The sequence below is a fragment of the Cetorhinus maximus genome, chromosome 9 (genome assembly GCF_964194155.1).
Source record: "Cetorhinus maximus chromosome 9, sCetMax3.hap1.1, whole genome shotgun sequence".
Classification (NCBI taxonomy): Eukaryota; Metazoa; Chordata; class Chondrichthyes; order Lamniformes; family Cetorhinidae; genus Cetorhinus; species Cetorhinus maximus.
The window spans coordinates 20,267,681-20,283,548 of record NC_135887.1 but is presented as its reverse complement, the minus strand read 5'-3'; the positions used below and the strand labels follow the sequence as shown (position 1 = coordinate 20,283,548).

Here is a 15,868-nt window from a genome sequence, read left to right as displayed (position 1 = left end):
CAGTAAATTGATATTTGGGGGAAAGATTCAATACTTGCAACCCAGATAAACTGCATAGGATCTTTTCCATTCTCTAAAAGAAGTAGAAGACGTTCTCCTATCAGGGTACATGTTATTATTCAATTCAATTATTTCATCAAATAGAATCTAATTACACCAATTGTATCAGTAATTTAACAGGGTAAAAAGGTCAAATGACTCCTGAGCAACAAAGTGAAATGATTAAACAACATAGGTCTTTACTGTCAGTGAGAAGCGTCGGAGCCCTCAGATGTCTCTGTGTGACATAACTTTTAAGAGCCCAGAGGACAAAGACTGAATGGTTCACAATTTTGTGTGCGTTTTCTTGATCAGCAAGTCTGAAGAGACTGCCAGTTGCTGCTTTGCACTATTAAATATTTACTATGCAACATACAAACAAGGAGCAGGAATAGGCCATTGGGCCCCTTGAGCCTGCTCCGCCATTCAATCAGATCATGGCTGATCTGATAGTAACTTCAAATCTGCATCCCACCTACCCCCGATAACCTATCACCCCTTTGTTTACCAAAAATCTATCCGCTTCTGCCTTAAAAATATTCAAAGACTCTGCTTCCACTGCCTTTTCAGGAACAGAGTTCAAAAGACTCACAGCCCTCAAACAAAATTTCGCCTCATCTCTGTTCTAAATGGGCCACACTTATTTTTAAACAGTGGCCCCTAGTTCTAGATTCTCCCATAAGAGGAAACATCATCTCCACATCCACCCTGTCAAGACCCCTCAGGATCTTGTATGTTTCAATCAAGTTGCCGCTTACTCTTCTAAATACCAGCAGGTACAAACCTAGCCTGTTCAACCTTTCCTCATAAGACAACCTACCCATTCTAGGTATTAATCTGGTAAACCTTCTCTGAACTGTTTCCAACACATTTACATCCTTCCTTAAGTAAGGTGACCAATACTGTACATAGCACTTCACATATGGCCTCACTAGTGCTCTGTATAACTGAAGCATAACCTCCCTACTTTTGTATTCGTTTCCACTCACAATAAATAATAATTCTATTAGCCTTCCTAATCACTTGCTGTACCTGCATACTACCCTTTTGCGATTCATGCACTAAAACGCCCAGATCCTTCTGCATCTGAGCGCTGCAATCTCTCACCACATTTCAATACCTCAAAAAACTCAAAAGAACCAAGATAGAGTGGGATAATAGCTAAGTAGACAAAAGGACAAGAATAAAGTCAATGGAAAATCATATGCAGTGTAAAACAGGTTACTGATTCACTATGAGCCATTTATGCACTCCTGGCTTAGCAATTTCACCCCAGAAAGCCTGCTCAATAAACTTCCATTACAAAATAAACAGAACTCCAGCCACAATTCCCCCCTCTGTTCACAAGATAATTATGGATTACAAAGGCCATCTGGCCCAGCTCGTCTCATCCATCTAAATGACATACGAATGTATTAGGAGCAGGAGTAAGCCATTCAGGAGCACACCCCACCCAAAGAGTCTACTCAGCTATTTGATAACATTGCCTGCTTTATACCGATGACTACAACTCTAAAGTACTTAACTGACTATAAAGCGATTTAGGGTATTGTCAGTGTGACGATAACAATGGTGAAATCAGAAGCCCAATGCTGATTCTCTAAGGATAAACAATCACCGAGCAACCAACTGATATTAGGAAAGTGGCTACAAAGAAATCACGACATTTACAAAACAATTCAACTCTGCAGCTAATACAACCTTACCATTCTGACATCTCTGGTGCAAATGCACATTATACCATAAATGGCATCTGCTCCTTTTACGCTAATGAAACTATCCCCAGGATTTGTCAATCAGATATCTACAAGCAGCTCAGGAAAAATGTAGATTGAATATTTCAGAGAAGAATGATATATGGTGCATAAATTTAGTATCACCTTAACTCAAGGATTGGATAGTTTCTGGGGGCAGGGAAAGCTGTCATACAAATTGTGTTGTACTCTGTAAATTTGCACAGTACAATCTGGAGTGAACCTAGGATGGAGTAGAGATTTGTAAAACCTTTCTTTAAGCAATCTCCTAGTGACAAATAGGGATTTCATTCCCAAACTTTGCAAGAGTAATAAAACAGGCAATAGTGAGTCAACACCCTATTTTGCATCACTCCCATTTTTAATTTTCTTACATTTATTTTGATGAGGCCCAAGATTCTCAAGCCTCTGATACATGTCATCAGAATTGTCTCTACTTTAGAGCATAACGAAAATTTAGACTGCTATTTATATGCTGGTTTAAATTCAAAAGAGAATTTTGACAAGTGCACCGTATTTAATTTTGTGGTACTAAACCTTAAAAGTGACCCTCCGCAACCCACCCACCTCACCCCAACCCCCCTCACCCACCACCCTCTCACCCCAAACCCCCCACCCACCACCTCCTCACCCCCCACTTCTCACCCCAACACCCCCTCACCCCAGCCCCAAACCCACCTCCCCCCCCAGAATCCCAAGCCCCACACAACATCCAATTAGCTCTAAAATGATTACAGGGTCTTACTATTTTTCAAATAGATATTCAACCACAAACACTGTCCTGAGAGCAGCTGCAAATAGGAACAGCTGATCTTCGGGCAGCTTCGTGGTTTTCTGGAGGGCTTTTCAAAAAAATAAATTAGAACCACAAAGCTGCCCGAAGGTCAGTATCAGTTTCTAATTACAGCTACCGTCAGTGAAATTGACCTGGAGGACCGGATTAACAAAAAAATCGTAACCATCAGGCTGATGGTTTTCATCTATTTTTAAGCCGGTCTTTCAGGTCTGCTGCTCAGTCTGGACGCTGTTTACAACACCGAGCCTGGGCCCCCTTCGACCCCAAGCCAGAGTGTTCGGCATCATCTGCATTCCCCTCTCCCAGGCCCTGGCAGCAGCACTGGCAGAAAACTGCAATAACAGTGTGACAAGTTTACACAGGCAGTTTCCATTATATATTTCTATGCTCAGACTTGTAATGTTAAAAATCTGCCAGGAGGTGTACACATTTTTATTATGCATAGGTGATTATGATAATCTTTTCTGCATATATGTTCACTATTGAACCACGTGCCAACTTTTTCTTCACTGACAGTGTGTTCAAGTCTGTTCAAATTTCTATATTTTCCTAAATTATTCAATCATATTACACAAAATGTTTCTCCATATCGAATTTTTCCCTAATCACACTCCACCAAAAAACCTTCCCTGAAATATAGCAATGAGTATTTCTCACCTGTCCCATTATAAATCCCTTAAAAACAAGACACTAAAAATCAGTTCTGGAATAAAATATACAGAGTACTTCTGAAAAATAATTAATATAGCCCCTCAAATTACCCCCTCCAGGAGTGAACAACTTGTTGCCACCAGTATTTCACTCTGCAGCAATAAAATTTGTAAAATCCTCTCAAACACCACTCAAGCCCAATAGTGCAAAATATTGAACTGTTCTGCAAGACATTTTCCATTATGTGAAGTGTGTTTGAAATTTTTGCATGAAAAAAAAAGCAGGGAAAAAAAAGCAAATGCTGGAAATCTGAAACAACAGAAAATGTTGGATACACTAATAGGTCACAGTCAGCAGTGAGAACAGGCAAGTTTAGGCTTTGTCTCTTCTTGGCCTCCACCTATCACTGGCCCCCTATCGAGCTCTACCTGTCCCACCCACCTCTACCAGCTTATATTTCACCTCATTTCTATATTTCTTAGTTCTGATGAAGGGTCATATGGACTCGAAACGTCAACTGTATCCCTCTCCACAGATGCTGTCAGACCTGCTGAATTTTTCCAGGTATTTTTGTTTTTGTTCTAGATTTCCAGCATCCTCAGTATTTTGCTTTTATCCTTATGCTTTGAATGCAGCCCTTCTTCAAAACCCTGACTGCCTCTTGCATTTTGGTTATCAGTGGGAATCAAAAAAAAATAGGGAAAATATACATCTTAAAAAAAGAGGAATCAATGATAAAAATCTTCAATCATGTAATACATAGAAACATTAAAGAATCAAAAAGATGTGTAAACAGCCGAGGAAGCAAAGGGTCTGGTGAAATGATGAAGATTTCAAACTTGGAAAATAAGGGAAGATCAGGTATAATATTAAAACAGGTTTGAAAATAAGGCTATAGCTAAAGTCTAAAGTTATTGAATGCTCAAACTAGGGTGTCTCAGGGCACATTGGAGAAAAATGATATTGTTCTTGAATTTTATGTTCAGGTTCACTGAAACAATGTACGAGATCAATGACAGAAATAACAGCATGGGAATTAGAGAGGATTTTTAAGTGGTGAGCCACAGGTAGCTCAGTCTGGCATTGAAACGTCAGGCACCTGTGCAATTACAATACACCAAATTAGTTGTTTCTGTCCTGCTGAGTCACTGCAGAGGGGCACCTTTGACTTACAAGACAAAGCACTTTGTAACTTCTATTAACTTGCTTCTCCTGCATCACAACAGTTGACAGTAATTCAGCAGCAAGTTGTCACACTTAAACATCCAATTATAATATCAATGTATATAATCAGGCTACATCTATTGCCAAACCCTAGATGTGTTGAGATAATGTCACTGGGCTGCTTTCTTGACCAATTACATATTTTGTATAATTTTTCTCACAACTGAGTGGCTTGTTAGGCCAGCTACATAGTGCAAGACTGGAATCACATGATAGTCAGACATGATTGCAGGGTAAGATAAAGTTTCCCTTCCCTGAAGGACATAACTGATTCAGTCAATTAAAAGAAAACAACATTCTGGCAAAGTTCCATGGTCATTTTTGTCTGCTGCCAGATTTACTCAATTCAAGTAACTTGACAATTGTTAGTCCAGTACCAAAGCCACTATATTCCCAACTAAGAAATGTTCCAACAGAATTGCTGAAATAGAAGTGATTATACTGAATAAATGTACTTACTAAATAGAGCAGGAAAGTGTGTAGGCCCGTGCCTAGTCCAACAGAAGACAGAATGCCCAAACCTACCCAGTAGGCACACCACAAAGCCTTCTTTTCCACAAAACGCACATACTGTCAAAGAAGCAAAACAAAGGCAAAATTAACAGATGATTTATATAATGCCCTTAACCTTTAAAAACATCCCAATGGTCAAACCTGAATAGGAATAGGAGGAGATTTTAGACAATTATATAACAGTTGAAAGCAGGGTCTATGAACAGGTAGCTTTTAGATTACAAGAGGCTAGATCCACATTCAGAAAATGCTGTGAAGCCACTAAGCAATAACCACACTACTTTCAAAAGATGTGGCAGTGGATTAGCCTACCACATTAGCTACATGTGTGGGGGGTGGGGAGAAACAAAATTAGCAGAATGCTAAAATGTTGCTGGTAAAGCTAGTTTAATTCTTTCAGATTAAGGTGGTTATAATTTCGAAAATAGCTACCAAGAAACGTCACTGAAGCTGATTGAAACAAACAAACGAAGTGAGTGTGAAGTCTTTTTCATCCTTTCTCACTTGAAAGTCTGGATTCATGCAGGGAAGACAGTTCTTCTGTCAGCAGTTGCCCTCTAATATTTTCCTCAAACAGCAATATTTCAGATGCAAACTTAGACAACTATATGAACGTGGCCACCACAGCTTGATTTTGTTGTTGTTTGCTATACCCATACACTGCCCAGCCTGGGTTATTGAAAAGGTGACCAAGGACAGCAGACATGAACCCTGCCCAAGATTAGCTGACTCAGGATTTGGAATCTTCTTGCTCTATATTACCAAAACTCCACACCTGATGCTGCAGTTAGCCACTGAACTAATAGGATAGCTTTAATGTAACTCAATTAAGGAACTCAGAGTTAAAGGAGATGATATCACATCAGGTGATATCACACATCACATCAAGAGCCCATTTTGAAATTTCCGGAGCTGCATTATCAGATATTTAATTAAATACTATGCAACTTCAACTTTTTAACCCCTCTTCCTTCCATATTTTATAAAAGCTTTGAATGTGGAACAAGTTTATTGATCTCTAGAATACAAGATAAACAATGGTTAAGTCAGAACTGGTTTCAATCAACAACCTGCATGTGTATAACACCTTTAGCTTAGCAAAACATTCCAAGGCACTCTACAGGAGTGTGATCAGACAAAAATCAACACCAAGCCAAGAAGATATTAGGGTGGGTAACTAAAGGCTTAGTCAATAAGGTGAGTTCTAAGGAGATCCTTAAAGGGAAAGAGAAATTGAGAAGCAGAGAGATTTAGAGAGGGACTTGCAGAGGATAGAGCTTAGGCAATTTAAGGCACAATTGATAATGGTAGAGTGAAGGGAGTGGATTGTGCACAAGACAACTTAAAGGAATGCAGTTTTTGCAGAGTAGTAGAGCTGGAGGTGATTATAGGGATAGGAAGCAGTGAGGCCACAGAAAGATTTGAACACAAAGGACTTCAAATTTGAAGCATGGGATGGGGGTAGAGGGGTAGGTAAATGCCAAGAAAAGTATATGATCACAAAAGGTGTTGAGCAAGTAGAATTTAGAATTAGAATTTAGGGTGTAACAGAACATAAAAGAACTAAAATTTATGGAACCAGGTAGATGGAGTGCCAGCTGAGAGCACTGGAATAGATGAGCATGAAGGTGACAAATACATGGATGAGCATTTCAGAAGTAGATGGGCTAATGCAATAGTGGAGGTAGGAGATGTTATAGAGCTGATAATGAGGATAATGGATCAAATTCATTGTTCTGAAAGTGATTTTCTCCACTCCATTCACAATTGCTAGATTTTTTAATTGCCATATTATTGGATAAAATGTTCCAGTTACTCATCTAAAAGTTTGAGTTGAAGAGAACACATTGTTCTTAACATCAGTAGATTTCCAACCAGTTGAACTGGCTGTGATGAGCTGGTCTATTGGAAACACTGGAACTTTTATAGTTTTACTTCTATTTAAGACATAGTGCCATTTATTAAGGCTAATGACAATCAGTGAATGGAAAACATTTACAGGACTATGAGGAAAGAGAACAACATAGGACTAATTGGTTAACTCTTCCAAGAGCTGGCACAGACTCAATGGGGTCAATAGCCTCCTTCTGTGCTGTACCATTCTATGATTCTATAAATTGGATACCAATGTAAAAAAAATCAATTCAATAATTTCAGGAGAAATTGAACAGTAGGGATAAGTGACACTGGCTTTTTTCCTAAATCTGGTTGCATGTCCACTGGATACTGACGAATGTGAATTAAAAATCTAAGTCCTGATCTACAAATCAGAGCAGCTATAAAAACTAGAAAAGTGCATCCAATGTGTTGCAAAACCAGTATTAAAACCAAGCAGAACAAAAACTACATTTTTCAAGTGCTATTTAAAAACTCTACATACAGCAGTATACAAAAGAACATTTTCACTCCAACACAATGCCCATGTTGAAAATGCACTAACTGGGTCAGCCACAAATATCAATGTACAAGATTAAACGGCTTAAATGCTCCATCTCAAAAAAACTTGGTAAATCTTTATTTTGAAAGTTTACTAAGATACCTCAGCTTGCTCGCAAACAGAACCTAGTTTGACTGGTTCTAACAATAATTCCAGGTACTGTGAAGCATTCATCAATATCATAGTAACCATGTTCACGGTCAATGTTGTGAAACAGAATTTGAAGTTGACTAAATTTAATTTGGAAGTTTATTGCTTCTTTTCTTAAACTTCCTCCTTTTCCTATCTGAAGTCATCAAAACTTGCAGGATTAAGGCTCAAAAAACACAGTCCACTGGTACTTGACACTTCACGTCAAACCTTGATGGCAAGCATCAGCAGGCTATCTGACTACACTAGACGTTGCAGCCTACAGGCCTGTGCACATCATAACACTAAGACAGAGAGCTAGGGCAATCTTTATTGTTGAGATAATGATTCAGAGTCCCTTGTACCACCACATTCAGGTTTAAAATGTAACCCTAAAGCAAGTGTTTTATAACTTGGAGTTGCACATGCAATTTCTTTCAGAAGGGGTACATTATCAGGGCCTGTGTTAAAATATTACAAAGTACAGCAAGTAACCATCTAACCTTATCTTCTCATATTTAAAGCCTGATGAGATGGCCTGGATAACTGACCAAGAAGTGATTTTTTTTTTTAAATTGAGACACCCTAGTGAAAGGTTGAAGCCCATAGTACAAGACACCATCAATGTGAGAAGTCAGGACAGAAGATACCACAACTGGATTTTAAAAGCTCTGCAGGTAGGAGATTGAGGAAGGACAATGGGAAGAATGAGTTAAGAGTTTGTTTTCCTTTTTTAAAAAATTTTCATTATTTTTCTGCATCTGAAATTTGTATTTGTAAAAAAAAAGTTTATTCAAAGCACAGTATAAATGCCACTGGTTGTCATGATACACCAGAAATAAAAGTGTCCTACCATATTGTCATTTCAAATGCCCATGTTAGTTTAACTCTCAATCCTTTCGGCAGTGACGTGAAATTAATTTTATTAGTCTCAAGTCTCAATCAAGTTACTAAGTAGCAGAACATACTGATTGGCCTGCTATACATTTCCAACACATTACTTGATCAATTAACACCGATGATTAACAGCCCAAATTATAATCACTGAGCTCACCTGCTGATGCCCACCTTCAACATAGTAGACAATTGTTGATACAGCCAACAACAACAGGGTGACAAGGACAAACCGTCGTCGCTGTCTCAACCTGAAAAGAAAAATATGCAACTGCGTTAAACTGTAAATGTCCTGAACATGTATGATTCTGCTTGCCTGTTTGGTTGAAAAGGGAAAAGTAGTCGGGGAAGAAAAACAAAACAGCTACATCATTAGATAATAGGCAAAGTTTATTTTATTCATTGTCCCATATTAATATTCCCCAAGCCATCCAGTGCCCCCAGGACCTCAAAACAGGAGTCTTTCACTTCCCTGTGCCTTCCTTTCTTCCAGTGATCAAGATTTTAAAATCCAACATTAGGATCACCAAACTATTACTCTTATCCTACTATTTTCAATCTTGGTGGCATACTGCACCGAAGCCCCTGGCACTTTCACCGAGGTTCCTTAATGAAATTTAAAATTGGTACTATTACCAAGAAACCAGTATCACATCAGGTTGACCAACATACTATACCACAGATGCAGCAAATAAGAAAAACAATGTTTGAAATACATGGTCAAGCTCCATAAAGACCTTTCTGTTTTTATGTCACAGGTGGTGCCTGTGATTTACCAATTTAGTAAGTTCCGGATCTCAATGACAGTTTAAGGGAACAAATAGAGATATGCAGTTCCCTTGGGAGAAAAGTAGGGAGGAGGGAAAAAGACTGTTCACAATCTGATTTCTTAAAGGTCCCAGTTAGTTGCAAGTTGGTCCTGGTAGAGAGGAAACAGGATAAACAAAAAGATGAAAGAAAAGTGAGTGCAATGACAAGAGGTTTAAGAACACTTTTTACAAGGCAAACAGAAGTGAGGACCACACGATCTTCTGTGCAACCTTGTACATCATTGCAATCAAGAATACAGAAATAATCATTAACTACAATGAGCTGAGCATTTCAGTCTCATGTAATGAGCAATCAAACACTCCAATTTATCAATTAGAAATAAGGAATACAGTGGAGGAAACATTAGGGTACCGAAAATCTCCAGCTTTCTAAAATCTACATTATTGAGAGTAATCCAGGGCATAAAAATTAATCTCAACTTCTGAAATTCTCTTTTACTGTTTTATGAAAGTCTGGTGTCAACATAAACACTTTTTCACACAGCAACAACGTTACAATTTTTTTTTTTAAAAACAGGCAGTGCACATGATCTGCATAGCAACTTGCTTTTACGTAGCACCTTAAAACGATAGAAAATGTACCATGGAACTTGACAATAGGAGTAATTTTTTAAAATTTCAGCTCATCCAAGACCGGATGCCTGACAGTGGTTGATGTTATTACTAGCCACAGGAGTCGGCACCTTTTACCTGCACTACTACAGAAGTGCAGCACAACAGTTAGAGTTAAGGTCATGCAAAATTTATTAGAAACTGGAATCATAATGCTCGCAACAAGAAAACCAGTCTTTGAAAATGACTAACTACATACGAAGCACAAGACCATTGATATGTTTCCATGCACTGTACTGTTCCCACAATACAAAGAAACTGGTGCTCACTCTGTGACCATCACATTGAGCTCATGTCTCCAGATAACAAGGCTGAAAAACCACTATAGTAGGAAGCATTGGATTTTCACAACATGTATCCAGGGTGACCAGGCCAATCTCCCGTTCCTCAGTGTGGAATTACCTGCCATCAGCTTTAACTTCATTGCGCAATCTCATAACATAGGAGAGAGAAAAAAAAAAATCACAGGTTGTTACAGGGAATCCTAAAATCTACCTTAGGCACATAAATAGTAAAAAGGTGGCAAAAAGAGTAGGACCGATTAGGGACCAAAAAGGGGATTTACACATGGAGGGGCATGGCTGAGGTATCAAATGAATACTTTGCATCTGTCTTTACCAAGGAAGAAGATGCTACCCAGGCCTAGGTGAAAGGGGGGGAATTTCAGTCACTAGAAGGGTTTAAAATTGATACGGTGGTGGTATTGGATAGGCTGTCGATACTTAAAGTGAACATGGCACAAGGATCAGATGACATGTATCCAAGGATACAGAGGGAAAGAGAGAGCAGGAATCGCAGAGGCACTGGCCTCTTTTTTCAGTCTTCCTTAGACTCCGGGGTGGTGCCAGAGGACTGGAGAATCGCAAGCATTATACCCTTGTTCAAAAAAAGGGTGTAATGATATGGGCTTATCTTTACTGGGCTGCAACTACAGGCCAGTCAGTTTAACTTCAGTGGTGGGGAAACTTCTCAAAACTATAATTAGAGATAGAATTAATAGTCACATGGACAAATGCGGGTTAATTAAGCAGAACCAGCATGGATTTCTTCAGGGAAAAATCACATTTAACTAACTTGCAGTTTTTCAAAGAGCTAACAGAGAGGGTTGATGAGGACAATGCTGTTGATGTGGTGTACATGCACTTCCAAAAGGCATTTGACACAGTGCCGCACAACAGACTTGAGAGAAATGTCATGGAATAAAAGGGACAGTAGCAACATGGATGCAAAATTGGCTAAATGACAGGAAACAGAGAGTAATAGTTAATGGATGTTTTTAAGGCTGGAAGAAGGTTTGTAGTGGAGTTCCTTAGGGGTCAGTATTGGGACCCTTGCTTTTCCTGATATATATTAATGATTTAGACCTTGGTGTACAAGGAAGAATTTCAAAATTTGCATACAATATAAAACTTGGGAACATTGTAAACTGTGAGGAAGATAGTCTAGAACTTCAAAAGGGCATAGACAAGTTGGTGGAATGGGTGGATAGGTGGCAGATGAAGTTCAATGCAGAGAAATGTGAGGTGATACATTTTGCTAGGAAGAACATGGAGAGACAGTATAAAATAAAGGGTACTACTCTAAAGGAGGTGCAGGAGCAATGGGACCTGGGTGTATATGTGCATAAGTTGTTAAAGGTGATAGGACAGGGTGAGAGAGCACTTAATAATGCATACAGTATCCTAGGCTTTATTAATAGTGGCATAGAGTACAAGAGCAAGAAGGTTAAGTTGAACTTATAAAAGATGCTAGTTCAGCCTCAGCTGGAGTATTGTGTACAGCTCTGGTGCCACATTTTAGGAGGATGTGAAGGCGCTGCAGAGAGTGCAGAAAAGATTCACGAGAATGGTTCCAGGAATGAAGAACTTCAGTTATGAAGTAAGATTGGAGAAGTTGGGGCTCTTTTCCTTGAAGAAAAGAAGGCTGAGAGGAGATTTGATAGAGGTATTTCAAAATCATGAGGGTTCTGGACAGAGTAGATAGACTGAAACTGTTCCCACTCATGAAAGGATCAAGAACAAGGGGGCACAGATTTAAAGTTATTGGAAAAAGCAAAACTGATGAGAGAAAAAAAAACTTTTTCACACTCAGTAGTGAGGGTCTGGAATGCATTGCCTGAGGGGGTATGGTGGAGGCAGATTCAAGTGAAGCATTCAACAGGGAATTAGATAATTATATGAAAAGAAACAACCTGCAGGATTACAGGGAGAAGGCAGGAGAATGGCACTAGGTGAAATGCTCAGAGAGCTGATGCAGGCACAATGGGCTGAATGGCCATCTTCTGCACTGTACCAATTCTGAGATTAGTCATAGTCATACAGGTCTACAGCACAGGCCCTTCGGCCCACTGAGTCTGCGCCGGTCAAACAAGTACCTAACTATTCTAATCCCATTTTCCAGCACTAGGCCCATAGCCTTGTATGCCATGGCATAGCAAGTACACATCCAAATGCTTCTTAAATGTTGAGAGTTTCTGCCTCTACCGCCCTTTTAGACCATGAGTTCCAGATTCCCACAACCCTCTGGGTGAAAAAGTTCCTCCTCACATCCCCTCTAAACCTCCTGCCCCTTACCTTAAATCTATGCACCCTGATTATTGATCCCTCCACCAAGGGGAAAAGTTCCTTCCTGTCTACCCTATCTATGACCCTCAATTTTATACACCTCAATCTTGTCCCCCTCAATCTCTTCTGCTCCAGGGAAAATAACCTGTCTATCCAATCTCTCCTCATAACTAAAACTCTCCAGCCCAGGCAACATCCTGGTAAATCTCCTCTGCACTCTCTAGTGCAATCACATCCTTCCTATAATGCGGATTCCAGGACTGCACGCAATACTCTAGCTGTGGCCTAACTAACGTTTTATACAGTTCCAGCATAAGCTTCCCTGCTCTTATATTCCATGCCTCGGCTAATAAAGGCAAGTATCCCATATGCCTTCTTAACCACCTTATCTACCTGTCCCGCTACCTTAAGGGACCAGTGGACATGCACACCTGATCCTCGGTATTTCCCAGGTCCTACCATTCATCGTGTATTCCCGTGCCTTGTTTGTCCCACCCAAGTGCATCACCTGACACTTATCCAGATTAAATTCCATTTGCCACTGAACAGCCCATCTGACCAGCCCATCTATATCCTCCTGTAATCTAAGACTATCCTCCTCACTATTTACCAACCCACCAATTTTCGTGTCACCCGCGAACCTACTGATCAACCCTCCTACATTCAAATCTAAATCATTTATATATACCACAAACAGCAAGTGACCCAACACCAATCCCTGTGGAACCCCACTGGACACAGGCATCCAGTCACAAAAATACCTCTCAGCCATTACCCTCTACTTCCTGCCACTCAGCCGATTCTGGATCCAATTTGCCAAATTGCCTTGGATCCCATGGGCTCTTACCATCGTTATCAGTCTGTGATTCAGTACCAGCTTCAAGAAATCCTCTCTCACTCATACTTCAATCTGCACCATACAAAGTAACCAGAATTCCTGCCATCCTATTAAATTGTGCTTTTTGATCTCTGGAAATAGCATTCAATACCTAGACTAAGCTGTTCTGGTGGTTTGAAACCATGTTCCAATCCTGGATTACACTTTGGAATTCCACTAAGTTCCAACATCACTTCAGACTTTGATTGCTATTGGTCGTAAAAAAAAATTTTTTCAAGACCAAACTGGTTTATTTACAGATAGAGTTAATCATGGAAGCACACAACAATACCAAGTTGAAGCTAGTTCCAATATCAGAGGAACTTTGAACCAGCTTGCAAAAGAATTAACCAGATAAACCCTGCAGGCGTGTTTCTTTGATGAGCTTTCTTTACACATCTTTCAAAAATAAAGAGAAAATACTTCTTAAAAAGGAGAGTCCTTACCAGCTCAGGTCTATCTTAGCATTATGCGGGCATCCTACATAGAGAACTGTGTCTCATCTCCATATTTGTAACTTTTGACCGTAGATGTAAGAGGTACATCAAAAAAGTCAGATTCTTTATTTCAGAGAATACTATGGGTATCAGCTTCATCTTTGAGAAGTTAGCCTGAAGCATAGAGACATCTTACTTAAACAGAAGACAGCAGAATCTATAATACCTAATATGATGAGATCTAACTTATCTTCTCATGGGGTGAGCAGAAATTCCAAGTCCCGAAAGCCTCGGGAGTTTCGCGCTTGTGTGGACTGGGAGCAGGCGGCACATGCGCAATCCAGCAATTAAAGGGCCTGGCCATCCTAACAGCAATGCGCTTGCATAATAGGAGAAGAAAGAAATGGCACAAAAGAGCCCTAGGCACGGGAAAGGGAGAGGTCCCGGTTAAGATGAAAGAGGAGCAGAGAAAGAGGCTCCAAGCAGAAAAAGGGCTGTGGCTGGCAGACTTTAAGTGGTGACGGCTCAGGAAAAGCCCTGACAATCAAAAAGGGCTCAGAAGATGCTCTGAAGATCTAAGGTGGCAAAAAGTTGGTGGCTTTGTGCTGCAAGCCATAGAGGCCAAGGTACCACTTAAGCAGTAGCATTCTGTCCACTGCAGCTGAAGAGCTGAAGTTGTGCTTGTGTGTTGGTGCTGGAATGCAGACTCAGGAATCTAGGGGAACAGAGTCTTGGGAGATGAGATTGAAACAGTGGGAGGTGGGTAGTCATTAAGGCTATTCAAGTTGGAGCGACTTTTGGACAGAATTCCAAGGCAAGATCTTCGAAGGTGAAGACTGGAATCCCTCGTGACAGTGACAGAGTTTCAACGAGATTGGTTGACTCAATGTTTACTGACGTCTGAGTGGGTTAAGAGAATAAAGCCACAAGGCAGATATCTGTGGTAACTGTCTTGGTCGCATGTGCCATTTATTGTGCAGTGTGAGGTGTTCGATCATAGATTGCCTGTTAATTCACATGTACTTCATATTAATCCTGCATGTTAGAGTACAAGATAGATATCGTAAATTGTTTTATCTATCTGACATTGTATAGTAAAGGTTATTTTTGTTTGTTCAAAATATGTGGAATCTTGTGGTTTTATTCTCTTAGCAAGTGACTTGGATCTCAAACTTTGCCTACTTTGAACAAACATTATTGGTCCTTAACCGGATCTTCCCAAAAACTCAGGGTCTGGTCGAGAATCATAACACTGCATAAAAACATGCCATGGTCACTGTGGTAGTTAGTACATGTTGCATTAAGGACAGCTTTATTAATCTGTGACCTAATCTAATAACATGATGCTGCAGACTAATTGTTTCTAGTACTTAGTAACTATTTACCTATTTGTATACGTATTAATCAATTATATTAATATAACTGGTTAGTTTTGTATACTTCATGCAATGCCAGAAGAACAAGGGCCATTCTCTTTGAGCTATTCTTTCTTGATCATGGACAAAAATGCTCCACTTTTAATCAGTCACACATTACTAAGATACCACAGTGTCCATGTCACTATTTTTTTTATTATTGTTCATGAGATGTGGGCATCGCAGGCAATCAGAATTATTACCCATCCATTAATTGCCCTCAAGAAAGTGGTGGTCTGGCCACCTTCTTAAATCGCTATAGCCTGTGTGGTGTAGGTGCATTCACAATGCAGTTAAGGTAGGGAGTTTCAGGTTTTGACTAAGTAATGACGAAAGACAACAATATACTTCCAAGTCAGGATGGTGTGTTACTTGGAGGGGAACTTGCAGTCGATGGTGATCCCATGCAGCTATTTCCCTTGTCCTTCTAGGTAGTAGAGATTGAAGGTCTGGAAGATGCTTTTGAATAAGCCTTAGCAAGTTTCTGCTGTAATCTTGTAGATGGTACACGTTGCTGCCAATGGTGGAGGGAGTGAAAGATTAAGGAGCCAATCAAGCAGGCTGCTTTGTCCTAGAAGGTGTTTGGGCTTCTCGAGTGATGTAGGAGTGGCATTCATGCAAGCAAGTGGAGCGTATTTCATTGTTGGAAAGGCTGTGGGGGAGTTCAGGAGGTGAGCTACTCACTGTAGGATATCC

The 15,868-nt window shown here is 39.9% G+C and overlaps 1 protein-coding gene across 3 annotated transcripts in view; it reads right to left on the bottom strand.

Moving 5' to 3' along the window:
- vmp1 (vacuole membrane protein 1) overlaps positions 1-15,868 on the bottom strand; it is a 191,284-nt gene that overhangs the window by 144,868 nt on the left and 30,548 nt on the right. For all 3 annotated transcript variants that reach the window (XM_078548215.1, XM_078548217.1, XM_078548216.1), the window contains exons 4-5: positions 8,598-8,688; positions 4,924-5,034 (exon numbers count right to left, since the gene is read on the bottom strand). In XM_078548215.1, coding sequence (XP_078404341.1) covers positions 4,924-5,034; positions 8,598-8,688 — 202 coding nt within the window. The remainder of the gene's footprint in view (positions 1-4,923; positions 5,035-8,597; positions 8,689-15,868) is intronic.